This window comes from Manis javanica, chromosome 6 (genome assembly GCF_040802235.1).
Source record: "Manis javanica isolate MJ-LG chromosome 6, MJ_LKY, whole genome shotgun sequence".
NCBI lineage: Eukaryota > Metazoa > Chordata > Mammalia > Pholidota > Manidae > Manis > Manis javanica.
This window is the reverse complement of record NC_133161.1, coordinates 47,957,658-47,980,755: the sequence shown is the minus strand read 5'-3', so window position 1 is coordinate 47,980,755 and position 23,098 is coordinate 47,957,658. Positions and strand designations below refer to the sequence as shown.

Below are 23,098 nucleotides of genomic sequence, written 5' to 3'. Positions count from 1 at the left end.
ACTTCAGGGTGGCCTCCACAAGTTCACCTGGAAGAATGAACTTGTGGAGACCAGAGGAAAAAATAAAAACTTTTTCTAGGTTATGTGGTATAGACTTAGAACTGTGGACCCATTACAGCCATGATGACTATGAAACCAAAGGTAAATCTGATGGGAACGAGATATGCAACCCAGAGGAGATTGGGCAGGGGTAGGGTAGAGGGATGTGGACAGAGTGGCAGGAAGGAATGGATTTTGACAGAAGGATGGGAGGAGGGATGCAAAGGTTTACTGAAAACAAAGCACACACTATTTAAAGGGTTTAATATATTAGAACACTGCCTGACAACACAAAAAGAAGAAAGAGGGGTGAGGTCGGTGCCCCATCTTCAAACAGCTTTATACTGGGGCTACTTAAATGTGAATCTCTTAGCTCTTGGTTCACTAATGTGAGGAAAGACTGACTGAAGAGTTTCAGCATTTGAAGGGGGTTCTGTTTATATATATGTCAACATTCAGTTGGAGGTGAAAAGGTTAGCACTTGACCCAGGAAGTATCCATGTTTGTTTCAAAAAATAAATCTGCTTCATAAATTTCCTGATCACTCATTTTTCTATTATGAGCTTTGACTGTAATAAAGGAGTTACTGCTATTTTAAAGAAAACCAACCTATCAAATAGACATTATTAGGTGCAATGATACTCACAGGGGAAGTTTCAGCTACATAATGGAAAACATTTACTCTTTTTTTTCCAAGAAAATGTCCACCTCTTTGAAAATGCACACCACCCTTTTCCCCTTCCCCACATGAAATAAGCCAACTTTGTAGAAACCAATAAATTGTAGCCAAGTCAAATACACGGATTCTCAAGTATATCTGAAATTTGAATCTATTTATTACAGACATCTTAAGACCCGTAAACTCTGCTCTGGATCAGCTCACTCCAGGATCTCAGAGTTGTTTATGATTGTACAGGAAATGGGAAACATCATAGGCTCACAAAGGATAACTGATAGAACTCAGTGTGGTACTGCAAGGACATCAAAACATTGTGCGACATGCAAAGGACTATTCACGAATCACACAAAATATACATTCATTGTGCCATCCATCACATTAAAAACACATCATATCCAGCTAAGATAACTGTGGTAGGAAGAAGCTGGTTTGAATAACACCTTTAGGTTCTGAATAATCCAGCACAAATTTTATACAGAGTATGGCCAGAGAAACAAGAAAAGGGTGGAGATGGGGAGAGACTTAGCAGGGAAGCAAGGGTTTCCAAACCCTGTGTTCTGCAGACCTTCTTAATTCACTGAAAGAACAAATTGAGGCTACTCGCAGGCATTAGACTGAGTTTAAATGAGGGCTGTTATTTTTAAAACTATAATGACATATAAAATTGTACGGCCTTTGAGAGTTTGCCCACCCTGTTTTAGTCACTTAATCTAAACACTCCTAGAAAATCTGTATAAAGATAAATCTCTCAGAACAAAGTATTTACAACCAGCAAACTCCCACTCATGAAACTGAATTAAATTAAGGATGAATTAATTGTGTAAACACGCTCATAGTGCATCTCTTCTTCATGAGCTTCTGGACTCCTCTCTCTCTCAATCCTACTTCAAAGTAGGAGAGAACTGTAAATATAGATAGATGAAAGATGAGAGGCCTCCTTCTGACATGTTTCTGCTGACAAAGGAGACTGTTTTCCAAAGGGCATCTGCAAGGAACAGCAGGTTCTGTGGAAATCTCCTAAAGTGGGAAGGGGGTTAGGGGCATCAGAAAATTGATGCTGGTACCCAATCAGCAGTAGGAAGGCAACACTCCCTCCACCACCACCACCACCCAGCAAGCCTCTAGTCCAAAATTCTCTGGAAACACATTATCCCGGCCAGGAGCTCCCCAGATAGGATCAAAAAGGACGAGAGACGCTGTAAATGGAAAAGAAGATAAGCTAAGAATGTGCTTTGGAAAACAAGTCCCAGTCGGAGGAGTAGCCTGAGCTCCGGGGTCTGGGGCCTGAGGTGGTCTCAGTGTGAGGTAGTCACAGTGTCTGAGGTAGAAGACCCTGGGGAAGGAACGCAGGGTGAGGAGCTGGACTTCTCTGAGGATTCCTCCACCTTCTCCTCACTTCCCGGAGGGGTAGTGGGAGAGATGGGCAATAGGCCCTCCTTCTCTCGTTTCTTCTGCTTCATTCGGCGGTTCTGGAACCAAATCTTAACCTGGGTCTCATTGAGCTGCAGGGATGCGGCAATCTCCACCCTGCGGGCGCGCGTAAGGTACTTGTTGAAGTGAAACTCCTTCTCCAGCTCTGTGAGCTGCTTCGTGGTGAAGTTGGTGCGCACCGCATTGGGTTGACCCACGTAGCCATACTCTCCTACTTTCCCTGGGGGCAGGATGGGAAGCGATGAGAGAATAAGGTAAAAATTTTACAATCGATGTGAGATTCCCTACACACTTTGGAGCAACATTTCGGTAAAGAGAAGATGAACAATTTCCCAGCACAAACCGGGCTGGGAGGGTGAGTGATAAGGTGTAAAGTATTAATCTGAAGTCAACCATTAGCATGGTCAGACCAGTGATTAATAGAGATGGAAGATATTAGCAGACACCCCCTCCCCCTACACGCACATCTACACACTTCCTACTTTCAGAACCTTTGGAAACACAACCGTCCCAAATGTTCCTTTGCCCCAACACACCTGTGCAATCTCCCCATGCCCTACAACACTTGGGGGAAAGCAAGAACTTTTAAAAGAAACTAATACTTTTCCTTGGAAACTAAGCATACCAGCTCCTTTCAGAATCAAGGAGCATCCACGGAATGGCAAGACTGACCTGTTTTGGGAGGGTTTCTTTTGACTTTCATCCAGTCAAAGGTCTGCGCTGGAGAAGACGTCTCTGGTGTAGGAGAGCGACAGGCTTCTTGGTGGCTGGCGTGGAGAGGGGACAAGGAGTTATTATACGTGGCCAGGGCCAGGCTCTGGTGCTCTTGTCCATATGAATGGTGAATGTACTGAGGCGAGCCCACCGCGCCCCCGGCATAACCCTGGTGGTGGTGGTGATGCTGAACCATGGGAGATGAGAGATTTCCAGAGTAAACAGCGGGAGCGCATGAGGGGTACCCGCCACTTACTTCTGCTTCCTGATTTAACGTGTAGGGGCTGTAAGGCGCGCCGAAGTTCTGCGCGTTGTAGCTTGGACCGCAACTCGAGTGGGAGTAGGACACCCCCAGGTTTCCCGGAGTCTGGTAGGTGGCCGGCTGGGAGTGGTGGTGGTGGTGGTGGTGGTGGTGGGGAGGGCTGATCTGCACACCCCTGCCCACTAGGAAGCGGTCGTCACCGCCACAGCTGTTGGCACTGACCGCACAGGACTGGAAAGTTGTAATTCCATAGTCGGAGGGGTAGGCTCGCGCTGAGCAGGTCTCCGAGTCGCCACTGCTGAGGATGGGGTATTCCAGGAAGGAGCTCATTCTTGCATTGTCCATCTGTCACTGAGTGACCGGGTTCTGCGAAGCCCTGGGTGACCGTGCCAACTTTCTCACTTCCTCCATAGGGCCGGAGAAGAAAAATGACATGAATGTACAGTGCGCAAGAGGGGGGGCGCGAGGGCGGAGGGCGCTAAGGGAGGGGCACGTGACTATGTCGGCCAATGGTGGAACCTCCTGCGAAAGTTTGCTGGCTCCCGCGGTGATGGATCACCGTTTCAGTGGCATTTAAATCCCCGGCGCTCCTCAGTCTAGGTGACGCACAGTCGCCCCCCCAGGCAGCCCAGGCGGCAGCAGCAGCTGCGGCTGCTGCAGGAGAAGATTTGGAGCTCTAGGGCGAAGGAGAGCAGAGGCTGCCTTCTGCACGCGCCGACTGCCCCCCTCCGGGGGTGGGGGCTGGGAGACATCCTGGGTCTCCGCCCCCTGCCCACCGCGCCCAGAAAGACGAACTGGCAAGAGGTGAGAAGGGAAGAGAGCTCCGCGCTCTCTGGGGTCGGGAATCAGTAGGCGGTCGGGAATTAGTAGGCCCGAGCTCGCTGGGCCGCCACTAGCACTCGGCCAGAGCCCGGAGTGCGCCGAGCAGGAAGGGTAGCTTCTCCGGCGCTTTCACTGCCCGGCCCCTCCTATGGTGCGGTGGAATGGTGGCGTTCATCTAGGCTGAGCCGCCAGCTATTCAAGCTCCGAACAGAGAGAGAAATTTGCAGAGCGCGGGCTAGGAAGAACCAGGGTACGCGAAGATGAGTTGAGGGCAAGAAAAGAAACTTCCTTCTCCACGGAGGGTCCCGAAGTACCCTCAACCCCTCCCCCCCCCACCACCACCACCACCACCACACACACACACACACAAACTGGTTTCTAGCCTGGCAATGAGGAGCAAATGTAATTCGACTCCTGGGAACGGGTGAGCCTTGGTAGCTAAGCTTGCTGGAAAAGGCCGAGGGTGGCCAAGCTCTTCGCCCTCCCTCTCACCTCTTTCTCCGCCCCTTTCTCCTCCCCACTCAACTTTGCTCAGGGAGCCCAACGGGATCCGGAGCAATTCGGCGGCTGGATTTTGAGGGGTAGGAGGAGGGGGAGAAAGATGACGCTAGCGGACGTGACCAGCGTGGGGGCCGGCCATCTGCCGACTCCCCAGGACCCAGGAGCCTGCGCGCTCCAGCAAGGGCCTCAACGGGCGAGATCACAGTTCCAACAAAGTAGGCTGAACTCCCCCCGCAAAGTTTCTAGTTTTCTGGAGGGAGGTGTTAAGGAGTGGTAGAGCTTCCTTTATCCACCCACAACCCTCCTCCCCACCTTCTACCGCACGTCTGAAGTAGTGGGTGAGGGCTGGCAGGTGGGAGGGGCGGTGGACAGATGGCTGATGGTGGGCGGGACATTTTCTTCTTCCCCAACACCTCCTCCCCTTTGTAACTGAATGTGTGGTTCCTTGTGTGAACCTTCAAGTCTTTCCCTAGAGAGACACGTACAGATCTGAACGTCATCCTAGAGCAGGGGTCCTGTTCTCCATTACCCTCATCCTACCCTGATGCTGACTGGGTCGTTAATTGCTGTTTACTATTAGGCCTGTCAACTCTCGGTGTGTAGAGAGAAAAGGCCAAAAAGAGGCCGGGAATTGTTGATGCATTCCTAGGTAAAAGAAATCCAGAGATCATCCAAGAAGCTTTGCTGCCAATATTGTACAGATTTTACTCTGACCATGTTTGCCACCACATTGGAATAGGACAGATGACATTTACTGGAGGGTTGTATGTTGGTTTGGGGTTCCCACTTCACTCTAGATTTCTATCCCCAGTTAAAAGAAGGAAGTTTTGCTTGAGATGGGCACATTTCAAAGTGTTAGTCAACCTTTCAGGTTTCTGCATTCTGTTCTCCACATACAGAATTTCCCCCCAAGCGGGACAACTCTGCAGACATCTGACTGCGGATTTCCTCAGTAGCAAAGAAATATTTTTCCTAAACATTTCCTTTTGAAATGGTATTTTTCTGTGACCTTTGACCAATATCCGCACGGTTAAGGGGGAGCACGATCAGGAAGGTGCGTTCCTGCCCCAGTTTCAGTGCCTGGGGCACCTTATTCTGTAGAATGTTGGAAAGGCAAGGTGGCCCTCCTGGAGGCAGCTTCTTGGGAGCGCCAGGCCTCCAGCGATGTAGAGAGAAGGGGCTCCTGTCGGGAAGGAGACAGGACGTGAGGGAATCCATGCTGTCTTTGTGGACTATCTGCTCTGGGAGCTGAAGCTCGTCGGTACGCTCTCCCCCTTGCCTCCTTCTTATCCCTTTGTTGGCCTCCGCCCGGGTTCTCACTACTCTCTCGGCCCCAGGCTCCAGCCACAAAGCCGCCCCAGGCCTCAACCGCTGTCCTCCCCTGCTAGTTTGCGGCCAGTGCGCTCTTCAACCTCCACCTCTGTTCCTCTCTCCGGGCCTCTTTTCAGGGCCAGCATGGGTGGGATTTTTCTTGAAATCACAAGCTTGCACTGGCACACAGACCCGTAGACACACGGGCGGCGACCCACCCGCCTCCGCGCACTGCTCCCAGTTCCCGGCAGGCCGGACTGTGCCGTGGAAGCCGGCTCCGCCCGGACTGGCCGTCCAGAGCGCCGCTCTCCCGGTGCTGCTCACAAAGGCAGGCTCCTCTGGCCTCGAGCCCGCAGGCTTCCGTAGCTCGGTTCCTCCCAACCCCCACGAAATCCTGGGGCTCATTCCGCGGTGCAGGAGACCCTCGGTCCTCTGGCAAGTAGGGCAGAGCCCTACGACTCGAGCTAAAGTCTCTTCAAACACCCATAGAGAACGGGTGAAAGGCGAGCTTGGCCACTCCAATAAAATGATTGCCTGCAAGCGGCTTGCTGGGCTCAAAGCGCCTCTTTCAGGGCTCTACCACTAGAAAGGGAAGGAGCAAGGAGGAGACAAAACGCTGCGGAGGCCCTGAGCTGTTTATGGCATCCGCGGCTCAGCCAAGCTTTTGTTTTAAAAGAGCAATAAAAATGAATTATGACTGAACGCCTTCTAACTTAATGCCTTCGGACGGGGATCCCCGGCAAATACGTAAGAGGATTTTTATTTGTGCATGTGTTCCTGCAATTGATCTCTTTGATGACATTCTCATTCATAGAAAGCATTTGATTTATGAGCATAGGACAAATCGCAAACAGCAGCGGCTCAGTCCTGGCCGCCGCCGGCTGGCTGCCCGGCTCTGCTCCGCGCCTTGGGCAGGCTATCCACCCCAGGGTCCTCACACACCTCTGCCACTGCAAGAATTTAGGGGGCCAAGGGGTGGTGGGAGGTAGGAAGCAAATCCAAGGAGAAAGATCGTGATTTCATTATAATTTCCAAGCCCTTGCTACCAAAGCCAGGTCTTAAATCATCCCGCCCCCACACATGTTGCTTACACGCTGCGTTTTCTCACAGTAAGTAGCTATCAGAACAGAGCTCAGTGAGGAAAAAATAAACATGGGGAGACATAAGAAGGGGGGGACAGAACAACCCAGTAACATCCCCTAGATCACATTTTATTGATATTTCATTTAAAGTGCTTTTCCTCTTTCTCTCTCTAGAAACTGGGTGAATTTATAACCTACTGTGCAGAAACACTCCATTTTAAATCTCAAGTTGTTGCTAACCTGACTTCAAAGCTCTTTAATGATCCATTATTTGCCATGTACACAGATTTAAGAATGAAATTCTGATTTTTTTGACCCTGAAAAAAGGAATCCTAGAATGACTGAAGCAAAAGATTGGAAAGAACGCTTTCTGAAGTGCATTTTCCAACTAGTAACCATTGTTTTATTTTATTTTTATTTGTCTCTTTTAGGTCTGTTTGCCTGAACCCATCAACAGCTGGAGACTAATCAACCACACTGAAATTGTTGGGGATTTGTGGGGGGTGGAATGTAGATGTTTGAAACAAATGTGTATAAATAAATGAATTGTTGATAACTTAGTTATTGACCTGGAGACTGGTAGCTTGTTAAAGAAACTCCACGTTCCTCCTTCCTTGAGTTGAGGGTTTCTGTAGGCACTTTATTCCTCCACTTTAGAAAAGTTTGGGCTTGTCTCATCTCTGAGGCTGCCCAGTCCTGTTTCTACTACCAATTTAAATCTATGGCTTGAACCTCTACACTGAAAAACCAAATTCATTACCTTAAAAAAAAAATCATTTCTCAGAAGCCGTAACCATTTTCTGGCTTTCTTTTTTGTTGCTGTCTATTGAAGACTTTGAACATGCCCCCTTAATAAATATTTTAAAATTGAAAATGAAGATGAATTGTGACCAGATTTTTATTTTCCAAGTTAGACTAAAAGAAGAAAAAGAAACTGAGACTTCAGAAAGAGGGGGAGAAAAAATAAGAAAGCTACTTATAGCAAAGGAAAATTTATTCTACCAAAAATACCAATGACAATGCATCCTAATGTAATACAAAAATAAAAAGAAAGTGAAGATGCAATTTATATGATCACTTTCTTGCAAACCTCAAATACTGCTTTCAGGAAATCTCATAGAGGGTTGTTGGATTCGATTTAAAATAACTAAAACTCCAAAACAATTTGTTAAAGATGGCTCTGAAACTGGGTCTGGGGAATCACTAAACAGAAAATCCTCAGCATTTAGAAGAGGAAGAGAGTAGGTTGAGAAGAAGTAAAATAAAAATCAACTCTCAGAATAAAAGAAGGCAAAACCACCTGGTCAAAGGGGATTTTGTTTTGTGATGCTTTGTTTTGCTTTAATGATTTTAGTAATTCAGATGCTGCAAGTCAATTGTGGTGAGTGTGTCTGTAAAAAAGTCAAAGCTGTCAGCTGAAATATCTACGGGACTGTCCAGGGAACCTGGCAAACTGGGTGAGACTGCATCTGAAAGCTGCAGGCAGGAATCTGTGGAAAAAACATTGAAATCCTGCAAAGAGGGGACCTCGAGGGCCTCGGGACTGTCATTGTTTAGGCCAGAGCCACAGTTCTGGCCCATTGTTGACAAGCAGTTAGGAACAGTAGGTGACTGGTGCTGAAAATGTTTCAGATTTTTCTCATTGCTGGTTAAAGGCGAAACTGGGAAACTTTGGGAGTCGCCATTGTGTCCACTGGGAGCCTGCTGCTGAGAGAGTGCATTTTGCTGAAAAGTGTAACCTTCCCTCTCCAGAAGGGCCCCGGAGACACTGAGGGCTTGCTCAAAGAGCGACTTCTCTTCCTCGTCCTCCTCCACTTTCTCAGAGTCTTCGAGGCTTTTAAATTTCCCTTCGCTATTTTGGTTCTCCTTGCACTGGGTCTGCCTCTTGTGCTTCATCCTCCGGTTCTGAAACCACACTTTCACTTGTCTCTCAGTCAAATCCAGCAGTGCTGCAATTTCTACCCTTCGGGGTCTGCAAAGGTACTTGTTGAAGTGAAATTCTTTCTCCAGCTCTAAAAGCTGTGTATTGGTGTAAGCAGTTCTCAGGCGCCGGGAACCCCCACCGCTGCCATCCGCGATTTCCAGGGATTCTGCGAAAAGGGAAACCAACAAGAGACACAGGCACAGTTGGAGGTGAAGGGGTCCCAGCGTGGTTATTCCACTGGAGAATAAATATAGCAGAAAAGATCAACTGCAACAAAATGGCCGCCCCTGGATGCAGTAGAGCTATTGTACTGTCTTTCCTGGGAGCCCAGCCCTGGGAGATCCCATCTCTTCGACCTCCTTCAGATTCCTGCCTGCAGCTCTCCCCAAACTCTCCATCCGGGAGCAAACTTTATATTAGCCACACCACAATTTATAATTAATGCATCAGCTGCTTAGCTGAGCAAGAGCGATCTATCACTCTTCATTACTGTCAAAAAGCCAAACTCTAGGACAACTAGACAAGAGGAGGTCAGTTCCAACTCAAATAAATCATCCCACATTACACAAGTTAGGGAAAGTTCCCAAACCGCCCTCCCCCTTCCTTAAAAATATATATATGTCTTATTGTGGAGCGCAGGATCCCTTTTCTCTCCATCAAACCCACTCCTGAGCCCACAGGGGAAGGGAAGGCAGCCAAGCATCTCTCCCTCTCCCCCTTCTCTCCATCCCACGCTCCCCTCCCCCTTAGCCGCTCTCTGAGCAGCCCAGAAGGGGAACGGTCTCGGGACCTGGGGCCAAGTCTTTGGACTGACCTTTGTGGCTGAGGCAGGCAGGGCCAGTGGCGGCAGCGGCGGCGGCGGCTGAGGCGGGCGGCAGAGCGGTTTTCTTGGCCGCCTTCTTCTCCTTCATCCAGGGATACTCGGGAGGCTGCAGGGCGCCGGAGGGCACTGGGCTGCCGCGGCTGCCCGCGGGGCTCGGCTTGGGGCGGCCGCTAGCGCCGTGGCGAGGGTGACTGCCCGGGTTCAGGCTGGGAATGGTCTGCTCAAAAGGAGGAGGAATCAGTGTCGAGTGTGAAAGCGTCGAGGTCTTGATTGATGAACTTTGAAATGTATCAGCGACAGGGGGAAAAGATGTCAGGCACTCAGCGAGCGACGGCTGGCTATTGATAAAACCAATCTCTCGCTCAAATTCGTAATTCATGGCCTTCTCCTTGGAGCCCCCTCGAAGAAAAAGTTCCCTCTTCTGGAGGGGTTTTGGGGGGGCAAGGCCCAGGAAAAAGGCGAGAGAGGAGGGAAAAAAATCTATCATAGAAGATCGCTGCTGGGGTGTTTTTTTTTCTAATTCACTGATTACAGCCGTATGGGGACCGCGCTACTATTAAACTATTGAATTCATGGAGACAAGGTTGAAATTGGACCGAATTGGCTGTCACATGATTGCTTCTGCCCAATGACAATTTGGGCTTTAATCAAAAGAAGCCACTGTCTGTTTGATTGATCCAAAAAAGTCGGGAAGGAACGCCTCATTGGGGGCCAGCGAGGCTTTATTTACACTTTTTTCAAGGCAAAAATATATTTATGTGGGTGTGGGTGGTAATGCATGGGAGTGTGTGGGGGCGAGGGTGCCTGGCTGCCTCCTGATGAGCAAGGATCTGGTGTGTACGCCTGGGAATGTGTGTGAGTGTGTGTGCGCGCGCGCGAGTGTGAGCCGTGCTTGCCGGTCCAGCTGGAGGCTGCCCTCTGCCTCCCCCGCACACTCCGAGCATTGTTTGGGACTGTCGGGAAGACGCCTCGCACCTCACAAATCATTTAAGCACCTCAGTCTGACGCCTGCAGTCATTAACAAAGTAATCCATTAATCTTCAAAGTTTTGACACCCAAGGGCCCGCATCCCAGCCACATAACTTCAGCTAAGGCAGGAGGAAGGAGCAGAGGGAGAAGGGATATGAGACTGGGAGAAGAAAGAGGGAGGGAAGGAGAGAAAGAACAGAAAAGAGAAGAAGGACTCTTGGGGGGTTTCCCCCTTTTATTTCCCTTCCCTCCTCCTTTTCTAAAACCAGCTCCTATATCTCAGAACTCTCTCTCTGTTCTCCTTCCTGTCTGTTTTTCCCTTTTTTCCTCCTTTTTTCCCCTCTTCTCCCTTCTCCTCCTCCCTCTCTCTCCTCCGTCCACCTCTCCTTCCTCACCCCCTCCCCCACGTCCTCTTTCCCCTCCCAAAGCCCAGCTCAGAATCCGCGCCCCTGGACCCGGACCCGGTCCCATTGTTAGCCATCTTTTCCAAGGCTGCTGCTATGCATCTGGCTCCAGAGGGAAGCGGAAAATAGGAGGCGGCTCTCGAAGCTTCCCGACCTTCCTGCACCATCAACTTTTCAGGAGTGGCTCGAGAAAGATAGATGCATGTGCCAAACGAGACAACAACCCCTGGTCCATGTGTTCTAATCCCTGTATAGCCAGGGCGGCGACCAGCCAAAGAAATGCGGCCTCGAGCAGGCGCGGGGGCTCCTGGCACTCTGGGTTTCATACCCGTAGGGCTGGGGTGCGGTGAGTATATCTGATTTCCAGGAAGTCGGTTGGAAGTTGCCAGCTGGGAGGGAGAAGGAACTTGTTCCTTTCTTTCTTTTTTCTTTTCCTTCCCTTCTTCTCCTTGGCCTTGTCGATCTGACGGGGGCTTGTTGGTTCAGATGCAGTGAGGGCTCCCCGGCAGCCCGAATTGTCTCCCACACCTTCCTGCTCTTTGGCCACCAAGGATGTTTGCACTTGGGTTCTGTTGTGGGAAACAGCACCGCGGATGGGAGAGAGAGACTCAAGGAGGGATTATAAAGGTTCTGTTTCTCTGTTCACTTTTTTTTCCAAATTGGAGGCTTGAGACTGAGCACATCTTGGACTGTGTTGGAGAGCTCAAAAGATAACACCTTTAGGTACCAAACAATAACTTTAAAAAAAAAATCCACCAACTGAGAAAGAGGGGAGGAGGCTGAAAGAGAAATCTGAAGGTATCTCTTTTCCCCCAAACCCTAAGAATCATTATTCTCTTTTGCATTCTTTGAAATGGACCAAGTGATCAGACTCCCCCAGGCCGGCAGGCATCTGTGGCAGAAAAATAAATCATTCTGATGGCCAGGGAGAGAGGTTGGTGGGGGAGAAAAATCTAAGCAGAAAACAAGAAAGGCCGAACACGGCGCAAGACTAGGACTCCATCTCTGAGGCAAGCATCTAAGGGGGCTTGGGTTGGAAATTAGATATAAAGTTGCCTCTGTCCTTGACTAGCCCACAGCATTACCTTACAGATAGAGGTGCTATTTTGGAAAATGTGAGATTTTTCAGTTTTCTTGCTTTTATTCCAAACAAAGCTCTGAAGGAAGTCTGGGCACGATCAATCTTGCTCACCAAAAGCCTTGACAGCTTCTGGCCCTTAAGAACACATTTCAGCTTCGAGCTCTTTCCAAGATCAAATGTGGCTGAGCAAAGAGGAGAGCAGGAAACACAAGTAAACAAGGAAATCTAGTCTTTTAAAATATATTTTTTGGCAGCAGGATTATAAGGCTGTTTTAAGGAAAGGTGCTTTGTGAACTCTGGGAAGGGGGCTTTTGGCATTTGTTTTTACAAGAAAATACTGAGTTAAGGGGAAGGGGAGCTATGGAGAGGCAGCAGCGCTGCCCCTATATCTTTGAGGCTTTGTCAGTGGCTGCGTGGGTGAGAGCTTTCTGTTCGCCTCAGCAGCCTTAATTCAAATACCATCTGGAAGAAAACCCTTTTCTCTGACCACTCATGAAATCTCCCATAAACCTATAACTTTAACTCAGGTGATATTTTAATAAGGATTTTTTTTTCAGTATCTATGAAGCTGGGGGTGAGATCAAGATTTTTTTCTTCAAAAGCCCAAATGAATGTCTTGATTGACAAGATATGGGAAATCATATTGGAATCTCATTTTAAAATCTGTCCCCTGAGGGAAGGAGGAGGCCTCCAAACCATTCCCTCCTCAGCTAAAGAGTAGATTTTAGAAACAGGTTCAAACAGTGGTGTCCCTGAAAGATTTGTCTTTATGGGTGGATAGCTTTCTTTCCCTCTCCCTTTCTCTCTCTCTCCACTGTTCCTTATTTTCCCAGGTTATTTTGTACGCATCTCTAAAAGTATTACTTAAGACTCCTGTGTCTTCTCAGCCTTCTCAGTTCCGATCTGAACAACCAAAAGGGCGGAATCTCTAGTCCTTACAAAGACTGGTTTTCCAGCCTCTCATTTCTGAGGAGCGCCATATTTCAGCAGGGAGGCTGGGAATGGAGTGGGGAGCAAATCTACTTTTCCACAGCCTAAACTCTTTAAAAAGAATACACACACACGTATATGGGATATATATATCAGAAGCTCCAGGACCGATATGGGGAAGCACTCTCGCTGAGAGAAACATCCAGATCTCTACAGCTGCCTGGCGTTTTTCTTTTTCTTAAAATGTGAGGTTACCTAAAAACAGCTCCTGCAGAACCAGCAGGTACCCAGAAATGCCCCCAGTGCCTCTTCCCAAAGATCATCTGAGGGAGCTTCTCCTGGGGAAGACTGAGGCCATGATAATGGATATTTTAGATTGCAAACAAAATGGCGACATTTTTCACCTCAGTCTCTGAAAGACACAGTCCAGGGAGAAGGGGGGTTATTTCTCGCATCAGACGCCCCTGATCCTCAGACGCAGGCGATTCCTCGCTTCCAGCTTTGAGGGGGGAGGGATGCTGCTGGGGTGCAGTTCTGAGTTTCCACTTTCTGAATTTGGTTCCTTCTTGAAGCAATTCTTCAATCTGCAGATGAAAATATTTCCCTTTCCTGTGCCTCCCTTTGCCTCTGCCAGCCAGTCAGTAGGCAGCCCTATCTTCAATCCAGGAGTAAAAATGTAGTGTTTAGCTCTTGTAGCATCAGAAGAAAGAAGTACTTATGAAATTGCATTTTTATTAGAAAGATACCAATCTCCTTTCTCTCTTCCCTTCCCCCTGGGCCCATAAAAAGAAAGCCAGGAGGGAGGAAGGAGAGGAAATAAATCAAGAGAATGCCAAATCTTAAATTCCGGGCGGAAGCCGATGCTGGGACTCAAGCAGTCCAGGGAAGGGCTCAGGAAGGCTCTCGGAGTTCAGCCCTTCTTTTGCTGGATACCTGGGTGAGCTTCAGTCTCGTTCGAGCCGCCTTGCTCCCAGGGGCGATTTTAGAAATGAATCAAGCCTCCTGGCGCGATAAGGGACCTCGAAACATCCGCGGACAATCGGGTTGCTCCTAGAAGTCCTCGGCATCCTCCGCGCTGCCGGTGATTTCACGGGTTAGGGCATTAGTTACTCCGCTTGGACCGGAGGAAGATCGTGGACAAGACAGCCCTGCCTTATGCCGGTGGTGGGACCGCCCGAGCACCTGTGCGCTCCCCGCCGAGCCTACGACCGGCTGCCTTTCTTTCTTCCACACTCAGCACTCCGCACCCCTGCTCCCGCGCTGGCTTCCCTGGCAGCTGGGAATCAGCAACCCAGCGGGCTGGCTGCCTGGCGTTTCCAGCCTGACGCCGCCAGGAGCTCCGGCTGCCGTCCCGAGAATTCGCAGTATTCCCAGGGTAGCCGCCTAGCCGGGCCCCACTCCGGAGCTGTTAGGCTGCCGTGGTGGCCTGCCCCGACAGTTGCCTCTGCCTGAATTCCACTCAGATCCCCATCTTCAGCCAAAGAACCCCTTCTGAACACGGTTATTATTCAGAATAAAAACTTTATTTTTGTTTTGTTTCTCAGAATGTGAGCAGCAAGGAATGTAGAACTCTCAGAACAAATCTAGCATTTTTCTAATGCTAGTGCTTGTTTTTTTTCAGTTTCGCCGGATGTTACAAACCTAAATCACTGTTTTCGAAAGCTGGATCCTCTCTGGTATTATTGCATCATTACCGTTTTTTATAAAGGAATTATATTTCCCTTTCAAATAAAAAAAATGTTTCTATGTACGCCAATACATTATTGAACAAAAGGCCCAAGAAACCTTCTGAACAATCAGGGTACAGAATTTCTTTAATATAAATACGAACGGATGGGGATAAATAATATTTAAAACTTAGATTATTCATAGCTTGCAAAAAAATATAAATAAATCTGACTGTTCACCAGCATACACATACGGAAAGACGTACACTTATCCTTGCACAGGGAACCCCTGTTTCAAAGCGCCTTTGACTTTTTCTCGCTTTTTAATAAGTGCAATTTAAAAAAAACTAAAAATTAAGAAAAAAAGAAATCGCTTCCCCTCGGAAGCCATAATGTACGAACAAATTCACATTGAAGACCTCGGCTGGAAAATTTGTTCATATACCCTGTTTCTGATCAAAGAGTAGAGACGGTAAAGGGTGCAGGGCCTGCGGCCTAGCGAGGGCGGGATAAGATAAATACCGCTACTGATAACTGACAGCCATTCCAGCAACCAAGATTGCTACGTCACAAAAACTATAAAAACGTGTTACCAAAGAAAACAAACGGGAGTGGGAGGGAAGAGGGGGGCAGAGGAGAGATAAAAGGGAGGGACAGGAAGAATTTTAAACAAAACAAAACAAAACAAAAAAGAAAAGCAAACGTATGAGGGTGGGGGACTCTCCTGGCGCGCAGCCCTGAGTCCACCATCACAGGTGGGTGAGCTTGGGGGCTTCCTGAATTCTTCCCTGAGAAGGATGGTGGGCGGTAAGGTCCGTGTAGGTGGGGTGCGGCTCCCCTGGCCCAGGCCCATGATGGTGGCCGCTGCCCAGCGGCCCAGCACCCCCATAGTCAATGGCTGCGGAGGCGGCGTGGGGAAGGTGAGTGAGGCCAAAGAGGGCCGGCCCAGAGTTGCTCATGGGCTCCACATAGCTGCCCCCCACGAAGACGGGGCTTCCCTGTAAGTGTGGGGTCCCATAGCTGCCGTTGCCCTGCAGGCCATGAGCGTGCGGGTCATAGTCGGGTGTGCCCCCCGCGCCAGTCCCCGCCGCAGCGTAGCGCTTCTGAGGGGGTGGAGGAGGCGCGCAGCTCGGCAGGGGTGCGGGGTAAGAGGCAGGGGGCAGCCCATAGGCGCCCTGGGGGGGCTTGGAGAAAGGCGGGGGCGACTGGGGCTCGTATGAAACGCTGTTGACCAGCGAGTGCATAGAGTTCAGATAGCCGCCCGCACCAGGGGGTACGGGGCTGCGACTTGGGGACTGACCCCCTGATGACGTCAGCATGCCCTTGCCCTTCTGATCCTTTTTGTACTTCATGCGGCGATTCTGGAACCAGATCTTGATCTGGCGTTCGGTGAGGTTCAGCAAGTTGGCCATCTCCACTCGGCGGGGTCGGCACAGGTAGCGGTTGAAGTGGAATTCCTTCTCCAGCTCCACCAACTGCGCACTCGTGTAGGCTGTGCGCGCCCGCTTGGACGCTGCCTGGCCAGGCGGGCTCTTGTCACCAGCGCAGCTCTCCCCTGCTAGGACAGAGACGAAGAGTGGCGTCAGGGGCTGCCCTCGGCCGCGCCCAGTCAGCCCCTGACCCAGCCAGGCCCCTCCTTGCTCTAGGCCCCAAAGACTACTCCATCGCCCAGAAAGGGGGAGGAAGAACTAGGTGCTATCTTCTCTCTTGGGGAACAGTGCTGGTAGCTGAGTACCTAGCCCTTCATTCAGTCAAGTTGCAAATCACAGGCTTCTCCAAAGGGAGAAAGGACAGAAGAGCAGAACTCCCAGTTTGCCTTTCTGGTTTATATTTCCTTACTGGAGCTATTCACGTTCTGACTCATTTACTGATCCTTCAAGCCTACCCGACTACAAGTTCCCTGCGGGCAGGCCTCACCATCTTCAATCCCTTTAATAAATTTAGTGTGGGGCACCTAATATACACTCAATAAAATCTTCCCTCACTCACTATTTGACTGAAGGATTAGACAGTTGCCTCAACTGGCCACTTATTTAATCTACTCAGTGGATTTGGTTGTAGTGGAAGCTCCAATCTGGAAGGCCTTCTCTGTCCAAAGGAAGAGATCCCATTGAAGATATCTATTTCTGGTGGGGAAGCTAGTCCCTGATGATGATCCTATTAATTAGGGTTCTCCATGTCATCTAGCAGCCTGTCCCCGGTTTAGCAGCTAATCTTATGGCCCCCTAAATTCTGGCTCTAGAGGGTCCCAGATGCTCAGGCTCTGAATAGAGCATTTGGTAACTAGAAAGGGCAGAGGCAAAGGTAACCAAGATGCTGGGACGCCCAAGACTCAGGGTCTATCCTCCAGTGGAGTCCAGTTCCAGCAGGCCCCTGTGGTTCTTACTAGGATGACAAATCTGAATTCCCTCCCTCAGGAGGTCCCTAGCTGCCTTCATTGTACGAAGTATGAGTAGGGGTTCCTCAGAGATAAGGCAGCCGCTCCATCTACTGGAGCAAAAATTTAAAGTAGGCTCTGGCTATAGGCAAAGCATTGATTCTGACTTGGAGGACAGTTAGGCCTACTTTTGTTATGCTCCTTTTTAGTGTGGGGTGGATGTCACTGTTTCATTAGACACTATGAGCTATGCTAAAGAGAGACAGTAGAGCTAAGCTCGTTCTGCCCAAAGGTTCTAACTCCAAGAGTGGAACAGAGGGGATTCCAAACTAGTTGGCCCCATTTGCTCTTGGACAGGTCCAGAGAGACTCCCATCAGGTCTCTCTCTTGGGTTTCCTGGGGTGGGCATCCAGAGTCCCATTACCCCCCTGACTGCAAAGACACCAGAAACATTTGTGGGGTGGAGAAACGAGAAGCAGTGAATTCTTGGGAATGTTCCACCAGCACTCCCAGACGGTGCTGGCTGGGGCTGGAAGTGGCTTTTGGGGGCAGGAGGGAAGACCCTCCTCCAGAAGGCACCCCTTTACCTGAGCTGGAGCCGTTGGTTTTCTGCTTTGTGTTTTGTCGAGACTCTTTCATCCAGGGAAAGATTTGTTTGGCCACGGTGGGCGAGTTGAGTAGGGGGCTCTTGGCCGTGCTGGCGGGGGTGGGGTTGCTGCCGGTATTCTGAGGTGGGGAGACTGAAGAGGGGGGCGGGGGCGCGGCAGGAGTGGGCGCCTGGGCTTGCGGCGGGGGCTGGGGCTGCTGTGGGGCAGGGGGCGCGGCCTGGGGCAGCGGCGGGGCCAAGGGCGACTCGCCCAGGCCTGGGGGCTGGCTGGGCGGGCCGCTCAGGGTGCGCAGACATGTCTCGCTCAGCTCGTGAGCCTTAGGGTGGCCCCGGGAGCTGGCCGGCGACTGGAGTGAACAGGCGGGCCTGTGGTAGCCATCGGTGCCCAATGATGTGGTCGCCGGGTACGGCTGCTGACTGGCATTATAAGCGAACCCGTTGGCTGCCTGGTAGGGGTAGCCACTGTAGATCGCCGAACTGTCGTAGTAGGTCGCTTTTTGCATTGCGTTGTTTCACGATCTGGATCGCACACTCTGACAGGGGCTTGACACCCGTGAGGGCGCACATTGGCACGCCCCGCGGTCACGTGACGCTCCGCCGCCAATAGCAGCCCCGCGCAGACCTGGGGTGGGGCGAGAATCGCAGCGCGGTGAGGGCTCCGCGCAAATCCATCTTACTCTCAATAGCTAAGTGACATGAAAGCCATAAAAGAAAAAGTGGTCAGCAATATTTAGCAGCACGACTTGGCCCCAGGCGTAGAGAGCCGCGCTATAAAAAGCCGCTGGAATTTACTGGCAGCTACAAATATTTGCTTAACTTGCGTCTGGAGTTGGAGGGTTTTCCGGGCAGAGGGGAGGAGAGTGAGTGAAGGCTGGAAGCCGGGTCTCCGTAGTTGGAGTCCAAAAGAACGGCTCGATGGGCTAGAAAGGAATAGGGCTGGGATCCTTCTTTTCCAGGCAACAAGAAACTTGGGATGTCCCTTCCTCTCTGCTGCCTGTCCTCATCCAGCGAGCCCCACGACTCCTTCCCTCCAGGGATCTTGGGAAAGCGGCGAGGAGGCAAAGGGGAGTTTGAGTCGCCAATTTTTCTCGCAACCCTCGCTTTGGGACTGATATTTGCGAAAAGAGCCCTGACATAGGGTGACTTCCCATCCAGTCCCTTCTTGGACCTTTCAGCACCCAAGAGAGAGGTATGCACAAAAAAGTTTTGAGGCAGTTGCCCTACTCCACCCTGCTGGATTTCAGAAGCTGAGCTTAGATGAGGCAGTTCATCTACCCTTGCGCAGGGATATGCTCCACGTCCTCCAAATGATACCACTGGGGCCAAGAAAGGAAAAGAGAAAACTTTGGATGGTACATCATGTGTGAGGAGGGACCAACATATCAGGCCACTACCAGCAAGTCAAACTCAAATCCTGGACAGTTCTTTACTCCTTTCCTCTCCTTACTTCTCAGGCATGTCCTAGCAAGCCACTCCCACCTCTCTTCCCCTGTTACAGAAGGTCCCCAGACCCTCCTGCCTTGGACTTTCTGAGGTGCTGTTATTCAGGGCAACTATCGAATTCTACCTGTTAAAACATGATGGATTAGAGGAAAAAAAACAACCCACGAGGAACCTGAAAAACCAGCGTTCATCTCCATGACCACCGTTTGAACTCTCCTTCCAACTTAACGATAATAGGTTCTGTCTTAGAAACTGCTATGTAATTTGATGTATGGGGGTCATTTGGCTCCGGACGAGGAATGGAAACACAAGCCATAAAATCCTGCCAGAGTTCCCTGATCTTTGTATGCTGTTGTTGTTGATATTTGTTACTTAGCCTATTATCCTGGTTCAGAAACACCAAGTAAAGGGCACATCTGAAAATCTAAAAATCAACTGAAAGCCTTCTCAACCCTTTTTCTATTTAGAAAGCATATTGCAGAAATGAAATATGTGTTTTGTTTTTGTTTTCAACCTTCTCATGCTCTACCTCTGATTATCAGCTCAGAAAAGTTCCATGTGAGTTAATACATTCTCTCACACACAAAAATACACACTCAGAATATTAGTCTCTCTGACCATTTAAGAAAATTACAACGATAAATTCATGAAGAAAATGGTTCACACTTCATACCCCAACTATATATATTTGAATCCTGGAGTTTTTCGAGTTTTCCAAGAATAGCAGACACTTCCTTAACTACATTTTTAAAAAATGTAATAAGCATCTACCAGTGGATGATTATAATTTTGTGTTTAATGGAATCCGACCAACATCTGGAAAACAGGCACAATTAATTTTCCAGAACCTCAATTAAAAATTACAGCATCCCTTATCCGGAGTTATTGTGCATGATCTTGAGCCCTGGAGTATTACTTCTCTTTCGGAGACAGATAGGAAGCTACAGATACAACGACTGAAAATAAATAGAGGATTAAATAAAATTTTTAACTGAATAGCAATTTAATGTCTCCTTTTCCTGTTCTTTTACTGAAAACAGTTCCTATTACATTTGGCAGTGTTAATGTCTGCAATTATAAATGTTTAAGATACTAGGCTTGTGTAAAGTAAAATGTCAGGTTAAGAAAATTACTCCAGATATTTAAACAGCAAGATATTAGAGAAAACAAAATTAAGTTGATTTTGAATGTGCAACATTTAAAGTGACTTGGTTAATCTATTATCACAAGCTACACCACCGGCCTGCTGCTTACTTAAGTGTTTTCATCAAGTTATGCATTGTCTTGTAAATAACAAAAAATAACTTAAAAAATCAAAGAGCATACAACAGTGTTCATTAACTTAAAATATGAATTCACCTCAGAGACCCCACCAAAGTGCTTTCTATTGTTTCAGGTCAGCAAGCAACCACCTTGGGGCGCACATAATCCTCCCCTCAATCCAGTCGCCAATGTTTGCAACCTAGTAAAGAAGTTGGAGACTTGCCAGTCGGGAAACTTTGCTTTGCACCCCCAAGCAAGAGCCTGGGATGGGAGGAGATTCTTACGAAAAGGTCTGTTTCTGGGCAATAACTCCCAGGTGTTAAGAGCTGAAAGAGAGTTGAGGAGGCTAAATTGAGTGCAGGAAGCAAGCCCTATTGTCTCTCTGGAAGATTTGCACAAATTCAACCTCCTTCCTTCAGACACCGCTCCCTCTTTCCATTTCCGCCCCTTCCTCAGCCTGCCCTCAGCCCGAATTTAGGCGGAAATATCGAGTAAGAGCCCCCGCGTCCCCTAGCCAACTCCTACCTACCCAAACCAGAAAAGTTGGGGCTGGGCTAGGAGAGAGGGAAGAGGTGGGGGCGGGGATGGGAAAGAGGCCTGAACTCGAAGTGTAAGGGTATCAGTCACTGCCGGGAAGGAAGCTCCGGCTTGTGAACTCTTCTTGAACCGAGATTTAAGTCTGCAGCCATAAATCACCGAGACGTAAACTCCGCCATTCAGCGCTGAGAGCGGCCGGTTGCGGCCCTGCTTACCTTAACTTCTGACGAGTGCCGCGAGCGCAAGCTCGGGCTCGGGCTGCGGCCCCGGCCCGGCTCGGAGGCCCGGCCGGGTCCCGTAGGCGCGGGATGGGCACCGACCCTCAGCATCAGCCGAGACGGCGGGCGGGAGGGAGACCCCGAAGCCCGGACCCCGCGGCGCAGAGCGCGGCCGCCTCGCTGCTCCTGAACGGCTCGCCCAGGGCGGACTGGGGCTGCTTGGACCCCCCACCCCCACCCACCCCACCCTGCCACCCCTCCCCCACACCCCCGCCCCCTGCCCTTCCCGAGGGCAGCAGCCGCAGCCCTGAGATAAGCGCTAGCGCGGCGCAGGCTCTGCCTGGGCTAGTGGCACCGACTTAGGTATGTTTCTTATGAATATTACACGCGGAGCAGCTTCTGGTCGGGGGTGCGGTGGGGGGTGCTGGGGGCGGGCAGGAGGGGAGGCCGAGGCGGCTGGGGAAACGCTGGCCGGCGTGGGGGATGGGGCTGAGGCGAGGGGAGGGACAGGAGCGAGAGGGGGAGCTCGGCGGCGGCGGGTGGAGGGCGGCTCCCCCCAACTCCCAATCCCCTCCCTCTCCTCGCTCCTAGGCGTCACTAAAGTCCAGGAAAATTATGCTAATGAGGACAACCGACTCTCACAAAGGGGCTCTCTTGCTGGGGTCTATTTCTTAGGAATCTGTTTGAGAAACCACATAACCCTCTGCCCTGGACATTCCAGTTGCGGGGGTGGGAAGTGCGAGAGAAAAGAGAACCAGGAGAAGAAAGTTCCCCAAGACTTTGGGCAGTACCTCACCTGCCACCCCAGCCCAAGTACCTCTAAGCCAATATTAAGGGAGCTATGATCAGGCCTCCTTTGTCGAGGGACCTCCCCAAGGCCAACTGGGTGGCCTTTGGTTATATTTTTAGGCAGAAATCCTTGCAGCCGGGAGGGAAGCAGTCAGGCTAAGAATGCACTTAGTCGGGGGCAGTGAAATGGGACGCTCTGGGCTCAGGTACACACAAGGGTGCCTAGAGACCTGCCAGCTCCTCTGTGTCTATTTCACAGTACAGACATGCAGCTCATTCACAGGGAAAGAGATAAAGCTCTGACAGCAACATGAACTGTCATATATGACCCCCCACACCAGTTACTGGTATACAGGGCTGCAGAACAAGGCAACTGCCCATATGTGCCTGGTATTATTAAGGAGGACGGTCTTTCTCCCTCCTAATGCCTCCCTCAACTCCCCAGATTCAGAAGCAAACTGCAAGGGTCTTCGGGTGGCAAAAAGAGAAATGGAACTTTCGTGCAATTCCAGGGTGTCAATGGCCAGTCCTTCTCAAAGGAAAGTGTTAAAAATATAAGTAGTATGTTTAAACTGTCAGGGAGCCAAAGTGTCACCTTTGAGCAAAAATAAAGCCAAGGGAAAAGGGAGAAATCAAAAAGCACTCCGGGCCAGGGTGGCCTCATGCATACCAATGGTTTTTGTCATTTATGGCTGGGCAAGATTTATGAGTCAGGGCCCCAAAGCTGTAAACAGAGTACAAAACAGCAAACACTTGCTCCTTATGGCATATTTCAGCAGCACGACTTGAAAGGGGGAGCCGGACAGCGTAGGAAGCGAGATCTGCAAAAATCCGATCGGTTGCATTTTTTCTTCAAACCGGTGGGTTGGATGTGGCATTCGAAGAAAGAAGGCGTGGGTCAATAATCAACCCGCACTTTCTCCTCCAAACTGCTGACGCGACTCTCACCGCCTTCTCAGCTAAACCAGCTGCAGGGAAGGAAGGCCAGCTCTCTGTGAGAACCTGCTAGGGGAGGGGACAGCCTGGGCCAAGGGGGTCCAGGGTGCCAAGGGAAGGGCTAGGGCTTCCGGGGCCCATACCTTTCCACCAGCACCAAGACCTGCTGGGCAAATATCGGGGACTGGACCCGTTCAACTGCGGGAACCCAGAGAAAGCTGGGGTGGAAGCGTGGGCCGCCCCCAAACTAGGTGGCTTCTGGGCCGTGGGCTGCAGCAAGCAGAAGTGG

At 50.1% G+C, this 23,098-nt stretch overlaps 3 protein-coding genes and 1 long non-coding RNA gene across 12 annotated transcripts in view; 1 reads left to right on the top strand and 3 right to left on the bottom strand.

Moving 5' to 3' along the window:
- Positions 1 to 855: 855 nt before the first annotated feature.
- On the bottom strand, positions 856 to 3,646 carry HOXA1 (homeobox A1). 2 transcript variants are annotated; one of them, XM_037027293.2, is made up of 3 exons: positions 3,120 to 3,646; positions 2,822 to 2,916; positions 2,141 to 2,369 (listed from the first exon to the last, which is right to left on the bottom strand). In XM_037027293.2, exons 1-2 carry the CDS (start codon positions 3,468 to 3,470, stop codon positions 2,857 to 2,859), a joined length of 411 nt encoding a protein of 136 aa, XP_036883188.2. In that variant the 5' UTR covers positions 3,471 to 3,646; the 3' UTR covers positions 2,141 to 2,369; positions 2,822 to 2,856. The 2 variants fall into 2 exon arrangements, with proteins under 2 accessions (XP_036883187.2, XP_036883188.2); XM_037027292.2 differs by having other exon boundaries at positions 856 to 2,369; positions 2,822 to 3,646.
- Positions 3,647 to 3,715: 69 nt separating this feature from the next.
- LOC108388075 (uncharacterized) lies at positions 3,716 to 7,401 on the top strand. The gene is made up of 2 exons (XR_005063736.2): positions 3,716 to 3,929; positions 7,273 to 7,401. It is a non-coding gene; the product is annotated as an uncharacterized lncRNA (long non-coding RNA).
- Positions 7,402 to 7,644: 243 nt separating this feature from the next.
- On the bottom strand, positions 7,645 to 14,211 carry HOXA2 (homeobox A2). Its single transcript, XM_017646492.3, has 2 exons — positions 9,580 to 14,211; positions 7,645 to 8,931 (listed from the first exon to the last, which is right to left on the bottom strand). The coding sequence occupies exons 1-2, from the start codon at positions 10,073 to 10,075 to the stop codon at positions 8,192 to 8,194; spliced, it is 1,236 nt and encodes a 411-aa protein (XP_017501981.1). The 5' UTR covers positions 10,076 to 14,211; the 3' UTR covers positions 7,645 to 8,191.
- Positions 14,212 to 14,478: 267 nt separating this feature from the next.
- Positions 14,479 to 23,098, bottom strand: part of HOXA3 (homeobox A3) — a 44,471-nt gene continuing 35,851 nt past the window's right edge. For 6 of the 8 annotated variants that reach the window (XM_073238676.1, XM_073238675.1, XM_073238677.1 and 3 more), the window contains 2 exons: positions 17,604 to 18,245; positions 14,479 to 16,197 (listed from right to left, as the gene is read on the bottom strand). In XM_073238676.1, the coding sequence (XP_073094777.1) occupies positions 15,389 to 16,197; positions 17,604 to 18,126 (1,332 nt within the window). In that variant the 5' untranslated portion in view covers positions 18,127 to 18,245 and the 3' untranslated portion in view covers positions 14,479 to 15,388. Of the gene's footprint in view, positions 16,198 to 17,603; positions 18,246 to 21,081; positions 21,216 to 23,098 lie in introns of those variants that run through there. The other 2 variants (XM_037027289.2, XM_017646484.3) reach the window with 2 other exon arrangements.